The sequence below is a fragment of the Anser brachyrhynchus genome, assembly GCF_964034855.1.
Source record: "Anser brachyrhynchus genome assembly, contig: SCAFFOLD_149, whole genome shotgun sequence".
In the NCBI taxonomy this organism is placed as follows: Eukaryota; Metazoa; Chordata; class Aves; order Anseriformes; family Anatidae; genus Anser; species Anser brachyrhynchus.
In genome coordinates, this window is record NW_027664114.1 from 66271 (window position 1) to 85578 (window position 19308).

Genomic DNA, 19308 nt, shown 5'->3' on the forward strand with positions numbered 1-19308 from the left:
TAGTTTGTTTACTGGGTTCAGCTTTGGGAGTGCTGCTGCCTTTCTGAGACTCTAAAGAAGCATTAATCAGCGGCAGAAAGAATGGCAGTAGATGAAAGCTGACTTTTTCTCCTGGACTTGCCAGCTCCAGAGTATCAGAGAGCAGCAGTGCTGTGTCCCTTGGGGCAGGAGAACATTGGGACTGCAGCATTTCTGCCTGCCTTTACCTTTTGGCCTCGGATTTTTCCACCTCTGAAGTGTGTTCAGATTGGGTGGTTGATCCCTTCTGGTGCTCAGAAATCCTGGGGGACTTAATTATTTTGGGTTTTCAGAACAGCTTGTGGGCTTCAGGCCTTCACTCGTCTGATTAGCTGTCTTGTGTCAGTCTCTGTCCTCAAGCTAGACTTCCTCTGCGAGGCTGGAGTATTGCAAGCTTTCCACTTAACCCTGAACACAGGGAAAACTCCTTCCTCTGTTCCAGATGTTGTGTTTTAAACCTTGCCCCCGAAACAAACTCCACATGTCCTGCAAGAAGCACTTTGTGACACCACCTACTGCTTGTTGCATGCTGGATAATCCATATTGTTTAACAGAACAGAGCACCTGGTATAGGAGATGGCCTGACTGGTCCTGTTGTGAATTCCCTGCTGTGCTCCTCAGTCCCAGCTGTTCTGAAAATTTCTAATAGCTTTAGAAGGCCAAGGCAATGTTTTCAGCAGATGTGGTAACAGGAAAGAAAAATGGAGAGATGATTGCTTCAGGAAGCCCTGTGCAATGTTTTGGAACTGCACAGGTTGCTTTTACTTACACCTCCCTTCCACAAAGAATTTCCCTGCAGATTTTGCATGAATTTATTTCCTGGGAGAACTTGCTTGGTCTTGGGAGTGTATAAACTTTGGAGAAATTAGGATGTGTTGGGTGCAAAGCTCTTTATCAGTTCAGGTGAGGCCCAAAAGTCACGGTGAACTTTCTTGCTCATCGTGTCTTTTTTGTTTCACCTGCTTGGAGGTTGTTGGAGTTCATACAGGTCTAGGTCCTGATATTTTGTGTAAACACCAGGCTTTTGGGACGTGTTCTGAGAAATGTAACCTTTTTTTTTCCTTTTTCCTCTTCCTAGCACCAGTTCCTGAAAATTGCAAAGCCTCTTTCTAGTCTCACTCCTCTGATTATTGCTGCTAAAGAAGCAGCAAAGAACAGCCATTAAAGCGGGGGAGCCAGCACAGCCGTCGTGTCAAGCCTTTTAGATGTTCCCTACAGAAACCGAATTACCTGTCCCTGTCCCCTCCTGCTCCTCCTTCACAGGGGTGTTCTTAAAACTTTGATCTGCCTTGAAGGGTAGCAGATGTATCGTTTGCTGAATGTGGGAGGGCACGCAACAGGTACGCTGCTGATCTTGCGTAGTGAACTGTCTTTCCATCCTCCTTGATGGGCACGGTAGGGGAAGGGTATATTTTATGGCTGGGAAGATCTTCTGAGAACATCTGAACCTGACCTACCCGTAGCAAAGCCAGTTTGTTCTTGTATTTCTTACTGTGTTTATTTTTAAAGATAATGTGGAGCCTTTAGACCATGTTTATCTTAATAAATTAAATCTTCTGCTGGCTGGACTCTTCCTGCTTCTGCCAAGCTGCTCTTCCAGCACTGAGGCTGCTCTCTGCTTCGGATGACTTGAGGAGGGAAGGAAGCAGGCAGCAGCAATCGGAACAGCTAAAACAACTGGAAGGGGAACGAGGGCAGGACCATGCAGCCCTCCGGCAGCACCGCTGGATGCTTCCAGGGAGCAAAGAGAAAGCCTGTGTGTGCTTCTTGCAGCTGTTGGACAACTCGTGATCTTTTTGCCAAATTGTGTGAATCAAGGTCCTTCCCCGCACACTTTAGTTTCAACTCAAGTAATCAAACAGCTTTCAAAGAGTTCTGATATTCTAGAAAAATCACAGGAAAAATCAACTGGGATTTCTTTTAGGGTTATTTTATTAGTGCTGTCAGGCTTCGTGGAGACCTGCCCTGTGAGAGAAAGCAAACAGAACAATTGCTCTTATGAAGATAAGGTCTGCCTGCAAGATGATGTTGAAAACTCTTGCTTCTTAGACCAAGGCCAACAGAAAACAACCTGATCACGGACAGTGTTTTCTTGGAAGCATAGGGGCATTCATTTTTTTGTTGTTTTGAAATGAGCGAGTGAACTGATATCTTTATGCTACTGACTCCTTTGGTTGCTAATGATGCGTAAAACAACAGCAACCCTGGAACTACTAGAGAGATTGGGTGTAAACACTGGCGTCGTGTTGAACTGTATCCTGATTTTTAATAAAAGGACTGCCGCATTTCTTAACTCGGGACTGAGGGAGGGTTGGAGAATTCACTGTCACCAGACGATTCTGTCGGATGGGATGGGTTTTCATGTTATCGTCACTGGGTGCTTACAAGTGATGCATTAAGTGATACAAGCTTCTGTGGTCCTGTGGGATAGCGAGTGGCTCTGAAGAGGAGTAACTGCACACAGAGGGAACGGATAAAAGATCTTGCTTTCTCTGTACGTATCGCTTTGGTCATTTCCAGGGTGAGTTTAATCCAGTTCTCCTCTCCCCAAAGCACTTGTGTTGCACAGAAACTCATTCCTGCTTCTTGCTGAGACCTGCTGCTGGATCAGTCCTTTCCTCCCTGCCCTGGGCTTGTGATTGAAACATATACATATATTTGTCTTTTTTGGTGTCTTCTCCCATCCTTCAGGCTACAGGGTGGCCACTGTCTGACGTGAGGCTGTAACGTCTGAAGTCCATTGCCAAATCTTCTGCCTTCCTCCCCTTGTGTACATTCTTCATCTTCATGTAATATGGAGAGTTTCCCCTCGCAAGATGAGTTCCTTGGGCAGAGCAGCAAAGCTGCCAGCCCTGGGGGGAACCTGATCTCTTGATGAGCTCCTCTGCTCGGGGCTGGGGTGGAGATCGGGAAAGGGAAGGCCACTACCCTCGGATAATTCTCTTTGGTGAGGAGTTTGGTTTTATTTTCTGTGCAAGTCTCAAATGCCATGCGTGGGGTAGATGGGAAGGAATGATGGGCTAGATCTCACTAGGTCTAAAATCTAATGTGGCTCTGGTCTTACTGACCCATCAATTGCCTTTTTTTGACAGCACAGGATTAAACCTGATCCATGAATGTACTGAGTGTTGCTGACTTCCCTTCGCCTTCCCTTCGCGCTCCATCCTTGGCACCGCTTTGAGATGGGAGTGGTAATGCAGATGTGCCCTACCTGCGAGCAAATCCGTCAGCTTATTTTTCTGCAGGAGGAAAAATGGTAAAAAGGGTGACTTGTGTTTAAGTTACTCTCCTGGATTCTCTGTTGCCTATTGGAAAGCAATCTGCAGGAGTGACTATTTCTCCATATCCTTAAGCTCATGATGTGCTTCTGTCTCATTGACTTCAACTGTGAATTGGTCCTTACTGGTTTGGTAAGGACTGAGAGCTGTGCACTGGGAAGCTGTAAGACAGCGGCTGTAGCCCTGTCACCTTCTCCTGTTTTTATTTTACCATCCTGCGATGCGAAAGAAGTTGACTTGCTACTGTGTGCCTAGCCCCAGTTCCAAGTTAACAGACGCATCGTGTTTTCATGGTCTCAGAAATCTTAAATAAAAAGATAAATAAAAGAATGTAGTTAGTTTAGGAGAATGAGATACATTTTTTTGTCCAGAGATAGATCCTTTTCTCTACTCTTAGGTTCATCTGGGCATCGCTCAGCTCCAGCACTGGTGGCAGCTGCTGCATAGCCTTTTACAGCACTTTCTGGTCACTACAGAGAGCTGTTAGCACAAGTGTCTGACATAATAATTCCTTTTTTTTTTCTGAGAACATCTTTTCTGCTGGGATTTGAACACAACTTCCAACTAAAGAACTGATTTGGTAGCATTTTAAAATATATTTTAATATACCTACATATTTAATATACCTATTTAATAATATACCTACATTTTAATATACCTATTTAATATATCTACAGTGACTGTAGACATGTCATCGGTTTTATTTTATTTTTTACCTGCCTATGATGCGAAAGAGTTTGACTTGCTACTTTGTACCTAGCCCCAATTCCAAGTTAACAGACACATCATGTTTTCACGTTCTCAGAAATCTTAAAAACATAAATAAAATTTAGTTAGCTTAGGAGAATGAGGTATATATTTTTTTCTGAGAGATGGATCCTTTTCTCTACTCTTAGGTTCATCTGGGCATCGCCCAGCTTCAGCACTGGTGGCAGCTTTTGGATAGCCTCTTCCAGCACTTTCTGGTCACTACAGAGAGCTGTTAGCACAAGTGTCTGACTTAAAAATTTTCCTCTGTGGCCAAGAAGAATGGTACGTATCTGAACGCCTTTCTTAATTACGAGCTTACAGATTCCCCAGCATCTTTCGTATGGGAGCTGTCAAAGGTGAAGGCTGAATCTGTTTGTCTCCCTAGCATAAAATACGGAGACTTTTCAATGGCTTATTTTGACAGTAATAGAGAACATGTGGATGTATTTTGGGGTTGTAAACACACTGGATTGAGCGTAAAGATCCTAGGGAGGATCTCATGGTTTGCTGCTAATGACAGCCCTCAGAATCAAGGCTGGGGTCTTGGAGAAGCAGGGAGCTGCCGCTGGTGGTGGCAGAACAGCGATGCCGGCGGGGGCTGGATGGAAACTTGCAGCCGAAATGGATGCCCCCAGGAAAGGGGTGGGAGGGCAACAGAGGATGGTGTTGCTCTGAGGAAGAAGATGGGTGCTGGGGTAGGTGGAAGCAAAAGGTAAAAGCTCAGTTTCCCACCTGCTGAGGGAATTTGGAGGGTGCTGGAGCAGCCTGCGCTGGATTGAGGCATCCTGTTTGGGAGCAGAAAGGAGCGGGGGGCTCCTGTGCAATGAAGGGGTGCTCAGAGTGAGGTCTGAGGCTTATGTCTTTGAGGAACAACCCATGCTAAGTGAGCTGGAGCTAATCTGACCTGCTGCCAGGTGTCTGTGTGTCTTGTCCTGCTGGGAAATTGCAAGGGCCTTTTCTGTTTTAAAATCAGCTGGAAAACGTGTTTCTCTTTCTTTGTACTGCCTTGGTGTAACTCTCCGGTAGTGCCCGGTTTGTTGGGGTCAGCTCAGCCATTTAGAAAGCAAAACTGAAACCTTAAATAAAACCTGAATGAATGACCTGCTTCTCCTCCCCTTTGTTTCAATGAGGCTTGCAGAAATGAATGGGGGGGTGCTTGAAGGAGTTGTGTTTCTCTGATCTGTTTTAATTAGATCTTACTTGATAGAGCAAAGTGACTTTACGCTGAAAGCTGATGCAGAAAGTGTGATTTCTACTGCTTATTTTAACCTGTTTGGAAGTCATTAATGCTCTGAGAAAGACCAGTCTGGAAGCAGGATGTAGAGCCCTCTTTTTGGGCCTCTTCCAGAGAGAGAGGGGCTTGTGGATTCGGTCCGCAGACCCCTTCAGGTTACGTACCCGAGAACATTGGCCAAAGCTGTCAGGTACCTACCCTGAAGCGATCTGAGGAGAGGATCCCAAACTAAATCTGTATGTGGAGGTAGCCACAAAGCTCTGGCCAACAAGATCCGCCAGCTGTGTGGCATCCAGGGCAGCATTCGTAGCACAGACGGTTTGTATGTGGTCTTGGACACTGGCTACATGTGTCTTTATGGTGTCTGGGAGACCACCTGCCTGCGACCATAGAGACGCGGTCCTCCCGGCCTGCTAGAGCGGCCCCCCGCGGTCCGCCAGAATCCCAGCGTCCCTTGCGCGCTCCCGCCCGGCCTCAGCGGCTTCCGGCGGCGGCAGAGCAGGGGCGGCGGGAGCAGCGAGGCGGCGGTAGCCGCGGCGTAGCGCGGGCAGGGCCAGAAGGTGCAGACGGTGATGGTGCAGCCCATCGTAGCCTTCCTGCGGCCGGGGGGCGACGGGGGAGCGGGTGGGGGGCGGCCCGGGCCTCAGGGGTCTCGGCCCGGGCCTTGAGGCCTTGTTCCGGGCCTGGAGCTCTTGTCCCCGTGCTGAGCCCTTCACGCAGCGCCGCAGAACCTCATCTTCTGCTACCTGCAGAGCGTGAGTAGCGCAGGGAGAGGACGGGGAGGGGATGGGGATGGGGATTTGGGGGAGGGGTGGGGGGAGCGGGGAGGGTCCGGGGATCCCCCTCGCTGAGTTTTCGGCTCTCACCGGTTGCTCGGGGCAGGTTTGTGGGGAATGGAGAGCTGTGCGGCGTGCTGGTGGGTACAAGGAGCTGCTGCGCAGCGCGGCGTTGCCCCCTCGTGTTAACGGGAGTGGGATCGTGCAGCCGGGCGTGCAGGAGTGTTCCCTTGTGACTGGAAACGTGTTCTTCAGCAAACGTGTAGTATTCACCCGGTCCTATAACACTCTAAAATGTCAGACTGTTAATTGAAAGTGCCCCTGAGAGTTGCTCCTTGGAGTGTTTGGGAGCTCTAGCGGCTATGGTTAGCGGGTATTTCTGAACACATGAGAGAGAACAGAACTACTCGCGGTGTTTGTGTGCCTATTTACTCTCCTCCTTCATTCTGCAGAGGTCGAGGATCCAGGTGTGGCTTTCCGAGCAAGTGAACATGTGGATAGAAGGCTGCATCATCGTGAGTATCAGCACGACCCCGCGTTACGTCGTTAGTTTGTTTTCCCTCATTCACAATCCTATTTTTTCTTGTCAAGAGAAGCTAGCACAAGGGAAAAAAAAAATCGCTAACAATTAGTCTTCATTGTCCAGCCTGGGTCAGCAAAGCTGACGATGGTTTGTGTTGTTGCTGAACTAATTGCCACTGTTGCTGATTTCTAGGGCTTTGACGAGTACATGAATTTGGTGCTGGACGACGCAGAGGAGATTCACTCCAAGACAAAATCAAGGAAACAGCTGGGTGTGTCGTGTGTCTGTGCAACCCGAGCGACGCGCGGTCTGAAACCTGCCTGGGTGAGCCTTCTAGGTAGCAGCACTGAGAGGTACCAACCGTGATGGGCAAAACCCTGCTCAACCACAGGAAATACTTTCTGAAAACGCGAGATTATTCTCAGGTTCTGGGCTCTCTCTAATCCCCTCTTTCCCTTCTCTGTGCTGCAGGCCGGCTCATGTTAAAAGGGGACAACATCACTCTTCTACAGAGCGTTTCTAACTAGAATTTGCCATCCTTAGAACAAAGGTGGCTGCCGTGCTGCGGAGTGACTGAGTGCCAGGGGAACGCGGCCCGCTGGTAGATAGGAAGTTATTTGTAACTGGGGTTGCATGCTGAGGTCAAAAGTCCTTCCTTTGTGGACTTCCTTTTCTTTTTGCTGTGGATCTGATAAGTTTCGCTAACGGTATGTGCTTTCTCGAACATTACATCTGCATTATGCGGCCAGGGTGGACTCGTTCAGGGCACGGAAGCCCCACACGGTCCTTGAGCTAGCAGGGTGCTAAGGAGGGTGTTGGAGATTTTGCATACAATTGCAGCCCTTTGTTGCTGCAGTGACAGGTTCCTCAGATTCTTTCTAAACGGGGTTTAACTTGTTGAGAATCTTTTTGGGAGTGTTTATTGTGGATCAATCAGTAAAAGTATCTTAGTGGGCCCGTGAGGGATTTGGGGCTGTGGTGCAGTAACCCAGCGTTTACAAGTGTTACTGCTACGCATGCCTGTCCAATAACGTCTCCAGATCAGAGAGTGAGAGCGGGCAACTGGTTTGGATTAAATCTGTCACTTCTTGCTGCTTTGGACAGAGCCTGTAGATTAAACCCTTGTGCTGTTCAATAAGCTGGGGTATCAGATGTGTCGGTTGGGTTTTTATCACTTGATTTATTTTTTTTATCCGTCTGGAGATCTGTCTGTTCTATTTAAGTTTCCCCAAGAGAGCTGAGTTGCTTGGTGCATCGACCAAAGATCAGTTCCCTGGCTGACTTGGGACAACCAGTCCCCTCGTTTTTCTGAGCACAAAAAAAAAAAAAAATTGACTGTAACTGTAACTCAGAAACTAAGATTACCTGAATGGAGAGAAATGAATTTTGATGCACAGGCTGTGCTAGAAATCTGTTAATCAACATTCAGTTTTTCAAAACTTCAATTTGTGTATCACCATCATGAAAATTAGTAAATTCAAGGTGGGAGATCCTTTCCTGAAAGGGAAGGACAGAAATACGAGTCTTGCTGTGGGGCCTACCCAGCGCAGTTCTGCCATTCCGAGAAGTAATACGTCAGGAGTGTCACAGCAGACGTTCCCAGGAAGAAACCTTTGAGGGGCAGCATGACACACTTTATTGGCTAAAGCAGCTTCAGCTGTACAGCCTGCTGCCGGGATGGGGAATTCTAAGTTGTGTTCAAGTTGCTGAGTTCCTTTCAGCATGTAGTAAAGATGTAACGTGCCGATGTGGTTTGGGAACAGGAGGCATTACGTGTCACCAGCAGTGGGCACACAGGGAACAAAATAGTATCTTACGAGGTCCTCCACATCCGCCTTTCATTTTGTCCTTGGTTTGCCAGCTGGAGCTTTCAGGAGGCGAGGAAGGAGGCTGTCCCAGTGAGTAGTTCAGGTGTTGCAGGGTATTTGTGATGCAGTGCTTGTAAAATTTACCTGCCCGCATCTCCTGTTACAGGCAGCCCCCCCCGGGCCCTGTGAGACGGGGAGCTGCTGCCCGGGGTTAGGCCCAAGGTGCCCTGTCAGGCCCAGGGCCGCCCTTGCCCTTGCCCTCGCCCTGCCCTTCCCTCCCGCTCCTCAGCCCTTCCTCAGGCCTTTTGGGCCGTCCGTCCCACCGCCCTGCCCCGTCCCTGCCGTCTCCCGAGGGAAGCAAAGAGTCCCTGGGCGGCCTTCAGGGAGGAGGTTCTGCTGAGGAAATTAAAGCTTCCCCCTTAACGGGCGCCTTGCGAGTTATTGAGTTCCAACCTTCTGCCTTCCTTTCGTAGCAGTGCCTCTGAGGGGTGTGCTGTAAGGTAGCCGTCATCTGGCGCGCTGCTCCTCCGTTTCCCAAAGGAGCTGCCCTCAGGATCTGACTAACTCTGGATGCACCCGGTTGTCACCTTAATTTCTCCGTTAGTTTGCTGGAAACAACCTGCTTGGGTGACCGTTGTGTTTGTTTCTTAAACCTTGGATCGAGGAGGTCTCTGTTTCCTTATGCTGATGTTCACGAGGAAAGTGCAGAAGGGATGCTTGCTGTTGCCCGGGTCGGTACTGTTGCCAGGATGGGAATGTTTAGCCTACCGGCCCTCTGGTGCTGTTAGGCTGCACTCGGAGTGTGAGCTCTGGGCCTTATTTGGAAAAGACTGCGTTATTTGAGTGTACAAACCCGAGATATTCTGTGGATAGGTGATTCTCGAACCACGTCAGAACCACTGCTGGAGTCTGACGCGCGTTTGACTGATCAGGCGGAGCAGGTGAACTGAATTTGTTGCTGGATGGCGAGGTGTTCTGGGGGAAGAGCTAGTCTAAGGAAAACTTCCTCTTACTGCCCCTTCCCATCTCAAATGGCCACTGCCTGGGGAAATTGCTTCTTTATGAGATTAACTACAACGTTACAGTGAGGATGAGGAATCATCATTACTCCCATAGTTATTTGCTGCCAGGCCGCAGCGTTGATTTCAGAGATGTTTTTTTTAAAAAAAAAAGGAAAAAAGAAAGGAAGTATGTATTCTTTTACATACTCTCTTTTTCCCGAGAGTAAATGTTGTAGCTTCAGCAGTACCCTTCCTCTGGAAACGATTCCCAGTGCCTGCTCAGACACTGGGGAGGAAAATGACCGAGAGAGCAATGGAGGAGAGCCACCCGATATAAAGAAAGGAAAAAAGAGGTTATGGATGAAGGGAAAGCCACTACATAAAAAATTGGTGCTATCTAAAAATTGGTTAAGGGTTTGGGACCTGCAGGTGCTGCCTACACGTGCGTGTGTTGCAGTCGTGCCTGTTGCCACTGCGTAAAATGGAGAGAGCTTCTTTGTCGAATGCAGCATGAAAGCATGCGCCATTGCCTGGAAGAAAAGCACGGCCTTCCCTCGTGTGGGACTTCTTCCCTATTGATCTGTGGTTTACCTGAAGGTTTACCATAACCTGCATCATATGTTTCAAAACAAAAACAAAACCCAACACCAACATTAAAGGGTGGCAAGGCAGATGCTCATCTGGGGACTGCTGGGACTGACAGGCATTGCTCCGCACCGGTCCTGACAGCAGCACCAGCTGCAGCGGTGGTGGTGGAAGCATGGTGCGAGTGTGGGGAGCCACGGCCCCTGCCTGCGTCCTCTTCCTCCTGCTGGTGGCCCTGTGTGCCCGGGGTGCCCAGGCTGCGCCATGGCGACCACCGGGAGCAGGTGGGTGGGCAGGGCCGGGGCCAACACCAAACCCTGGGCGGCATGGTGCTGCGCGGCACGCGTATGGATGGAGGGGACGGGGACGGGATGGCAGCAGGGCCGGGCGGGCACCGCGGGCAGGGGGCAGGCAGGAGGCAGAAGCCCCGCAGGGTGGCACGGTGGGGCCGTGGCTGCTGCGGGGTTGTTTCCTGCCGGGGGGGCCGGGAGCGGCGCTGGGGCCGAGAAGCCCGGGTCTGAGCCCCTGTGGGGCTGAGGCCGCTGGCCCCTCTTGGGAAATTTCCACCTGCATCTTTGTCCCGTGACATTGCCTCAGCCCCCTCAGTCACTGCAGGGTGCTGGGGAAGAGGGAGAGCACAGCATGCCATGGCAACGTCTCTCATCTCTGCTTGATTTTAGATGATGACGATGTTGGCTCTCGATATCCAGCTTCTCAGCTGGATCATGGTTTGGAGCCTCAGGAGGATCCCCGAGGTACGTTGCGAGTGTGCTTCCTTGAAGGAAGATGGCTAATGGGCTGTAATAGTTTATTCAGGGTCTTCCAAGTGCGTTTGTGCCTTGAGGGGGCTTGCACAAATGAGCCCTGAATATTTCTTCACTTGGAGAGATGCCACCCCTGCCCCTCTCCACAGAGAGGGAAGAACCCAGGCTTTTCTTCCTGTTTGGGCCATGTCATTACCTGAGCCCCAGCCAGTGCCTCCCGGTCACTGAGGAAGAGGCAGGCCCCAAGAGGCAATGGAAGCTCCCCTTACCTGTGTCTGATCCCACTTGTGCCCACAGGCAGTACTGGTCAAGTGCCTCCATGGAATCCTGCTCCTGAGCCTGCCAGTATGGGTCCCACAGGTGGTAAGTTGTCCGTGTTCATTTCCTTGCTGTTTGTTAAGGGTTTGTTGAGCTAGCTCAGCAAGGGTTCAGCTGCTCACTGGCCAGGGGGCTTCTCCATGACAAACATGGATGATCATTTTTCCCGGGGTCTGCACGCTCCCCCTGCAGTGGGGTCTTCCTTTGTGTCCAGCAGAGATCTTCCCGTAAGAAACACCTGAGGGGCCACATCTTTGGCGGCGTGGTCCCTGCGGGGTGTTGCGCACAGCCTGGAGAGAGGATTTGGGAAGAGGCCAAGAGGGAGCCTCCAGCTCAGCAGGCCCCTTTGCGGCTTTGGAAATCCTGGCTCGTGTCTGGGTCCCACATCCTTGCCTGAGCCCCCTCCAGTCGCTGCAGGTCACTAAGGAAGAGGTAGATCACACCATGCACGGGGAATGTTTCTCTTCTGTGCTTGATTGCAGCAGTTCTCGTAGGCTCTGGCTACTCGACACCTCAGCCTGATGTGGACCACGAGCCTCAGGTTAATCTGCCAGGTAAGTCAGCGGAAGGCAGGAGCATCTAGGTGCTGCAGAGCCAGCAGGCACCTTGCGCTTGAGTTGAGACCTGGGGTGGGCACGGGGAGGGCCCTTCTCCGGGCAGCTCCACGCACGCTTAGTTTGTACCAGCACGGTGCCACTGCAGGCACCCAGCAACTGTTTGCAAGATGCTCTGGAGTGGCAGGGAGAGACGAGTGCCGTGGAGCAGTCCCCTCTTTGAACCGCATTCTCTGTCACTCTGGTCAGAAGGAGTATGTTGGCGTAGTTCACAGGAGGGACTCCACTTGTGTTTACAGATGGGACCGAAGGCGAAGGTGATCCAGGCTCCCAGATGGGTTCCAGGACTGAAGCTCTGGGAGATGGCCTGGGTAAGTTGTGGCTTTTGACTTCCTTTGAGAGCTGCCAGCTCAAAGCCCAAACGTCAGCCAGGCATCTCTGCAGGTGGGAGGGTACAGACCGGCACGTGTGTGTGCCCTGTCAAGGCACGAGCCCTGGTATGCTCTCCTACTGAGCTATTGATGTAGATGGCGCTGGGACAGAAACTTCTCACGGGGCTTTGGTTGCAGAAGTGTCCCCAGGGAGGGCTTTGCCAGACCCTCGGCTGCTTCCTGCGCTGGAGCCCAGCTGGTATCCCAGGGGTGGGTAGTCATTTCACTGACTTCACAAACGAAGCCCTGGTCCTCCAAATTGCACTGGTGCCAAAGTTAACTTCCTACTTTCTGTTCAGGTCCTCTAACAGCGAAGGACAATGCTGAAATAAGAAAATCTTCCCCAACATCCCCTGACATCACAGGGAAAATCAGAAAGTACTTCGAGAAGGCAGCACCTGGTGGGTATATTTCACTCTGTCCGCCATAAGACTTGGGAAGCTGAGGTTCTAAATCCATGTGTGGACACACCGTAACCTGCACAGCAGGAAGGGATGGATCAGAGCGGAGACACTCAATTTCACACCTGGCAGGCACTGGTGAGCCTCAGAGAAGGCCGAGAGCCTCTGCTGCCTCTTGTGGGTCACGCCGTGTCCCAGGGGCAGCTGCTAGCCCAGCACTACCATAAGTGGTCCGAGCTGTTCCGTGCAAACATTGGTATCCAGCCAGCAGCAAAGGGCTTCTGCTGAACTTGTGTTCAGCTCCCGCACAGCGCTGCTTGCAGCTGGGCGAGTTCAAGGCAGGAGGCACAGCCCAAGCAGTCCTTGCTGTCTCATTTGCCGGGAGACACATGTCACTGCAGGGGAAAAGCACCCTTGGCGCTTACCTCAGTTTCAGCTGATTTAGCTGTCCAATTCTAGTTGGGTTTCAAATGACTTGGCTGTGCTTCTCCTCTTGTTTGGGGACTGTGGGCTCTTCCCTGATGCCCACGACTGTGCCCACAACATGGTTCAAGAGCTTGCGGCTCAGCCTGATGTGTGTGACTCTTGCCCTTCCCATGGGATGGAGTCAGCATGATGGGATGGACATGCTTCTCAGAAGGGCTGTTCCTGCCTCTGAACTGGATGCAGCTTTTTTCTGTCCTCTTTGAAGGCACGAATTGAGCAACATCTTGCAGTGTGCCAAAAATGCACTATGTGCGATGTGAACAAGAAGATCTCCTGCAATCTCCTGGTCTCGCAGCAGGCCAGATTTTGCTGTCTGTGCTGGTAGACTGCCAGGAGTCGAACACTTAGATTTTTCTTTGTGAATGACATGTTGTGTCCTGGTTCCAGTTAGGACAGAGTTAAGTAGCTCATAGTAGCTGGTAGGGTGCTATGTTTTGGATTAGGATGAGAAGAGCGCTGATAACATGCTGATGTTTTAATTGTTGCAGAGCAGTGTTTACACCAGGCCAAGGACTTTTCGGCTTCTCGCTCTGTCCTGCCAGCGAGCAGGCTGGGGGTGCAGCAGGAGCTGGGAGGGGACAGACCCAGGACAGCTGACCCAAACTGGCCAAAGGGGTATTCCATACCATCTGACGTCATGCTAAACAATATATAGGGGTGGCTGGTCGGGGTGGGGGGCCGGCTGTTCGGGGATAGGCTGGGCATCGGTCAGCGGGTGGTGAGCAATTGCATTGTGCATCACTTGTTTCGTACACATTATTATTATTAATACTATTATCAGTATTATTATTGTTATTTTTTTCCTGTCTTAATAAACTGTCTCTATCTCAACTCACAGGCTTCACTTTCCCGTTTCTCTCCCCCATCCCACGGAGGGAGGGGGGAGGGTGAGCGAACGGCTGTGTGGTGTTTAGCTGCCGGCTGGGTTAAACCACAACAAGCACTAATGAAATAGGCCACCATACAACGAAACATAACAGTCTCCGCTATCACAAATGAGTATCACAGAAAAAGAAACGCAAGGTGTCTCAGACAAGTTATATAAACAAAAAAGCCTACCTAGGTATAAAATCTGACTGGTTGGAAATAGTGGTCAGTTCATAGATCTGTGAGCTGGAGTTAACGGACAAAGCAATCAAGCTCTTGCTGATGTTCAGAGACCTTGCAGTAACTGAAGTGATATGATCTGCATATGGGGCTTCCAGCATTATAGAGAATTGGTTCGCTTCAGAGTTCCAAGCATACAGTGTTGTTATATCCTTACCAGCTAGGAGGACATGGACTACATGGAGCAAAGAGGAAGAGAATATTTTTTTAGTCATATATTTAAAAGTTACTGTCTTAATGCCAGAAGTGCACTTTGCAGAACACTGATTACACTGACTTTTAAGGTCTGATAAATACATATGAAAAAATAAAGACATGCATTTCTGAAATTCCAGCATTATATACTAGGATTTGAAAAAAAAAAAATCTCATTTAAGTCTTACCTAAACCTGAAGGAGGCATGAAGACATGGATATTTCTTACATCATGGACTGGAAGAGATTGGAAGTGTCAAAAAGTAGACTGCCCTGTCTCCCAGACAAAAATTTCAGAAGAATTTCCAGAGTCTACCAAGGAACAAAATGACAAAACTCACATTATTTTGCTGCCTTTTAGTTAAATCACACACTGGTGGCCATTCAAAAGCCAGAGTCTGGCAGCTTTAATTATGAAGTGACACTGATTGTATTATTTTCCTTATTATTTGGTGCATAACTTCGATGCAAGAACATTAAGACTGACATTAGACAACATCTAATTGCAAAGAAACCTGTGGACTGCAACAAAAACTTTTTAGTAGCCATAGAGACAAAATGACATATAAAATGTCAACCTTGTAATAAAATACACGTATACTTTGCTGACTAGTGATCTGTGTGTGGCACAAAGCTCAGAAAAGCTTAGAAAGAGTGTGATAAGGAGGTAGATTAAATAGAGTTATTATTTCCCATTGTTACTGGGAAAGCATTTCATTTGTTTTGTAAGTATTTGAGAACAAGCACAAGGCTTTTATTTTCTGAGAGAAAAAGTAGAGATTACTTTCATAAAATACTTACTAGGGTTAAATGCTTATTGAGTACTGTCACCCCCGCAGTGATTCCAATAGCTTTCTAAACTCCTTTACCACAAAGGCCTTTGCTATCAAACAAGCCATTGTATACTCAGCAAACTCATTCTTTGTTTTCTGCTAAATACCTTTTGCAATAATTACAAAGACATCAGATCCAGAAATCCAGGACTCCATATGTTTTATTTCCTTTGCTGGTACTTGATGAAGCTTCCTAAACTCGTTGTTCAACCACTGATACAAGAGAATGTTTTGGCTGGTATTTGACAAAGAAACTAACAGGTACGTAAAGCCTCCTCTAGGAAACAGGGCTATGTCCACAACTCCATAAAGTGGAAGCTGATGATGCAGAACAAATATGTCTTTATTCCACTGGAAAACCTGTGGAAATACAAAAATCTTTTCTTTATATATTCATAATTAGCACCGAGAGAACTAAAACTAAATGACATGCCAAAAAAAATGGGAAGATTTATGGTGAACTGAATTCCTATATTCTTAGGTGGACTGTACTTTAAAGTAGAAGCCCACTGGTAAGTAATTGGTAATTAACCCTACTGCAAGAAGCTGTGCCTGCTCTTCAGAGGAACAGGTTTATATTCAGAAGCTACTTCTTTGTTTACATGCTACATTTCAAAACTGAAATAACAGTAGCAATAAAAACAAACCAGATGTAAATTATACACTCAGGTAGAGAGTATTTATACATCCAAACAAGTCTGGAATTTTAACTGTTATAAATTTCCAATAGAAACAAAAATAATATGTCAGAAATACATGCTTATAGATTTACTTCCTTTCATTATCCTTTCAGAACTAAGCAAACTACCCACATTAAAGCCAGAGAAGACTGAAGAATATTCAAACCTGGATGGAACTGGAACTGTTTGTGTGACTCACAATAATCAAATAGTCTTCTTCCTCCACTGCAAAATGTTTCACACGTCTGGTATCCAGAACAGAAAGAGTCTGTATCTGCAAGGGAAATATGAGGGTGACTATGTTTATCTACATATGTATATAAACAAATACATTTTATATTACATTGTATATAGTGAGAAAAAGTACGCATAGAATGTTAAGAATTCCAAAATTATGTATAAAACTATACATGAAATAGCTTTTAAAACTTTATATTTTATATATATATATATATATATATAAGCAACTAATTTACAGAATTAACATAACTTATCATACATTTTCCAGAAAATGTTCTATGACTTGATTGCTTGAGAATTTCTTCCCCCACTTCCAAGCAGAGCTACAGGCTGGGAGATGAGTGGTTGGAAAGCTGCCTGGCCGAGAGGGACCTGGGAGTATTGGTTGATAGTCGGCTGAATATGAGCCAGCAGTGTGCCCAGGTGGCCAAGAAGGCCAACAGCATCCTGGCCTGTATAAGAAGCAGCGTGGCCAGCAGGGCTAGGGAAGTGATTGTGCCCCTGTACTCGGCTCTGGTGAGGCCACACCTCGAGTACTGTGTTCAGCTTTGGGCCCCTTGCTACAGGAAGGACATGGACGTGCTCGAGCGAGTCCAGAGAAAGGCAACGAAGCTGGTGAGGGGTCTGGAGAACAAGTCTTATGAGGAGCGGCTGAGGGAGCTGGGGTTGTTCAGCCTGGAGAAGAGGAGGCTCAGGGGCGACCTTATCGCACTCTACAGGTACCTTAAAGGAGGCTGTAGAGAGGTGGGGGTTGGTCTGTTCTCCCACGTGCCTGGTGACAGGACAAGGGGGAATGGGCTAAAGTTGCGCCAGGGGAGGTTTAGGTTGGATGTTAGGAAAAACTTCTTTACCGAAAGGGTTGTTAGGCATTGGAATGGGCTGCCCAGGGAAGTGGTTGAGTCACCATCCCTGGAGGTCTTTAAGAGACGTTTAGATGTTCAGCTTAGTGATATGGTTTAGTGAAGGACTTGTTAATGTTAGGTCAGAGGTTGGACTAGGTGATTTTGGAGGTCTCTTCCTACCTAGACAATTCTGTGATTCTGTGATTCCCAGGTAATCCTCCCTGCACCCTCAAATGTAAATATATAAAAAATACAAACAATGTAAACAACTAACTATGACAAACTTACATCACTGAAGTTATGTAGTATTTTAGGACACAAAACTAACTCTTGTCACACAGAGTGCTTTTTTCTAAAACATGGCCAGACTGGAGGACCTCCCTTGGTCCTTGCCAACCCATACTATTTTAAGATTTTAAAATTAAAATCGATTTACCCACAACAATCTGTGTCCAGCCATGAATGCATACACACTGTTGTTAGAAGCTCCCTGTGTGGCTCCTCCATGAGTAACCACAAGGTAGGAAGAGGCTCCAATTTGGAAAGACACACAACTTGTAGGATTCCACATACTGAAATTCTGCAAGAAGAATAAAAAAAAAGTAAGATTGTGACTTAAATTCCTTATTAACTAGCATGTCTGGTGTTCAAAAACAAACATTTACCTCAACAGGAACAAATACTCCTTTCCACTGGTAGACAGTAGAAAACAAAGCTGGAGGCATACGCAACAGAACACCGTACAGGATTTCTCTTGAGGTAAAGAAACACCAACCAGATGCTGATTCTTCCACAAAACTTTGCAAGACAGATAGGACACTGATACCACCCCCTGCAATATAGTAAAAAATAAAATAAAATAAAATAAAATAAAATAAAATAAAATAAAATAAAATAAAATAAAATAAAAACACTATTTACTATTATATTACTCTTGAGATCTTTTCTAACCCCATTCCCATTATTTACCTCCCAAAGCCAGACCTAGTATGAGAAATGATGAAGTTGTGTCTTAGTATTTGTTATAAGTGTATATAAATACATAGAAATGTTACAATGCTAAGGATATAATGAGAGTTAAGCAGTAAATGTATTTTTCATTCATTACAACTGCACATGGAAGACATATAGGCAATTTGAGTCTGACTCATAATAATTGATCTTGGAATTTAGCTAACAAGAGAATTAGCTAGATAGCAAGTAGTAAAGAAAAAAAAAAAAAAGACAAATTACAAAATGTTCATGTTTTGTTCCCCATTTACAACATGTTCATGTTTTTATTCCAAGACGGTCCCTAAGCACCGTCTTGTCAGAACTAAACTCCAGGAGCTAGACTCTTGCATGTCACATGTCATTTATACTGTGTTAGAAAGATCCTGAGTTACAAGTAGTACGGAACAAATTTTATTACACACACACAAATAAATAAATAAATAAATGGCTAGTGACAATAATGTTCATATTAGCAGCAAAGACAGAAATAGAGATTACTGAAACTGGCAGAAGTGGCTGATGACAAGGTGATTCTTAAGCAGCTAAAGTATTTTATCTACTAAATCTTACATAGGAAAATATTAACTGAATTGTGTCTGAATACTTGAATTTACATTCCCAAGCTACATCTCCTGTATGCTTGGCTACTCTCTTACTATCTCCACTTCTACAAAAGCAGTGGACATTCTCTGTAAAGTGAACGTACTGATGCCAAATGCAGTATCTGATGATGTCTCCCACTCAACGCTCACAGAAACGTTAAGCCCATTACTCCGTGAAACTTTCAAATAAGCTGTAGTGTTGGCTTCTTCAATTATGATGAAATTTGTCCTAAATGTGAGAATCATAAAAATAAGGAAAAAATTATTTTATAGTATATTCATTGCTGTAATAAAAATAAGATTTTTACTGTACAATTCCAGATGCAGAATATACAACAGAAATAAAAAGAAAATATTAATAACAGGTTTCAGTATCTGATGGACTGGTAGCTACATTAATTAGGGTTTCCCAATGATCCTTACTACAATCATGCAAAATCATAGGCAATTCAACAAAATCTTTAAACAGACTGAAATTTAAGTATATTAAATTCACGTAATAAATGTTTAGATAATATTATTATTAAATATTAATATAAATTATTAACTCTAAATATCAATGTATTAATAAAATAGCATACATACATTTTTTATTTAAATAGTAAATTTATTTAATCTGTATGGTTTCAGCTGAATGGTTTTTAAAAATGGCAGTCCATATGTGTCACTTGCTTCTGAAAAACAGCCTTCAGTGAAAGTATATTTTTTACAGGTTTAAAAATGAAAGTAAATTATAAAACGTATGACTTCCTGGACACTGATATGAGGTTTGGAACTTTTAACATGGAATACTATCAGTGGAATATGTAGGCACTAGTGAAGTATTAGTTTATAAAGAAAAATAATAATAAATAAATTGAAATTTTGGATTATGAATAGTCCTTTTTATG

At 46.4% G+C, this 19308-nt stretch overlaps 3 protein-coding genes across 10 annotated transcripts in view; 2 read left to right on the plus strand and 1 right to left on the minus strand.

The window, feature by feature from the left end:
- Positions 1–2311, plus strand: part of LOC308186280 (serine/threonine-protein kinase PAK 1-like) — a 40408-nt gene extending 38097 nt beyond the window's left edge. For all 3 annotated transcript variants that reach the window (XM_080608414.1, XM_080608415.1, XM_080608416.1), the window contains one exon: positions 1097–2311. In XM_080608414.1, the coding sequence (XP_080464540.1) occupies positions 1097–1183 (87 nt within the window). In that variant the 3' untranslated portion in view covers positions 1184–2311. The remainder of the gene's footprint in view (positions 1–1096) is intronic.
- Positions 2312–2371: 60 nt separating this feature from the next.
- On the plus strand, positions 2372–13445 carry LOC308186284 (uncharacterized protein). 6 transcript variants are annotated; one of them, XM_080608428.1, is made up of 10 exons: positions 2372–2512; positions 3111–3274; positions 4193–4328; positions 6509–6571; positions 6772–6916; positions 10654–10728; positions 11035–11100; positions 11538–11609; positions 11909–11980; positions 12340–13445. In XM_080608428.1, exons 3-10 carry the CDS (start codon positions 4326–4328, stop codon positions 12468–12470), a joined length of 627 nt encoding a protein of 208 aa, XP_080464554.1. In that variant the 5' UTR covers positions 2372–2512; positions 3111–3274; positions 4193–4325; the 3' UTR covers positions 12471–13445. The 6 variants fall into 6 exon arrangements, with proteins under 6 accessions (XP_080464554.1, XP_080464557.1, XP_080464553.1 ...); XM_080608431.1 differs by lacking the exon at positions 12340–13445 and adding an exon at positions 12179–12273; XM_080608427.1 differs by lacking the exon at positions 12340–13445 and having other exon boundaries at positions 11909–12292.
- Positions 13446–13581: 136 nt separating this feature from the next.
- The window catches only part of LOC308186276 (adhesion G-protein coupled receptor V1-like), a 79849-nt gene continuing 74122 nt past the window's right edge, over positions 13582–19308 (minus strand). The window contains 8 exon segments of the mRNA XM_080608409.1: positions 13582–14209; positions 14418–14484; positions 14488–14540; positions 15169–15421; positions 15908–16015; positions 17260–17403; positions 17489–17655; positions 18523–18647. Coding sequence (XP_080464535.1) covers positions 13983–14209; positions 14418–14484; positions 14488–14540; positions 15169–15421; positions 15908–16015; positions 17260–17403; positions 17489–17655; positions 18523–18647 — 1144 coding nt within the window. The 3' untranslated portion in view covers positions 13582–13982.

What these genes read in the sequence shown, in the direction of transcription:
- LOC308186284 (XM_080608427.1), top strand. An exon ending in TGCCTGGGTGAGCCTTCTAG is followed by an intron (nt 6,917 to 10,653) that starts GTAGCAGCACTG and finishes GCTTGATTTTAG; the next exon opens with ATGATGACGATGTTGGCTCT. An exon ending in GCCTCAGGTTAATCTGCCAG is followed by an intron (nt 11,610 to 11,908) that starts GTAAGTCAGCGG and finishes TTGTGTTTACAG; the next exon opens with ATGGGACCGAAGGCGAAGGT.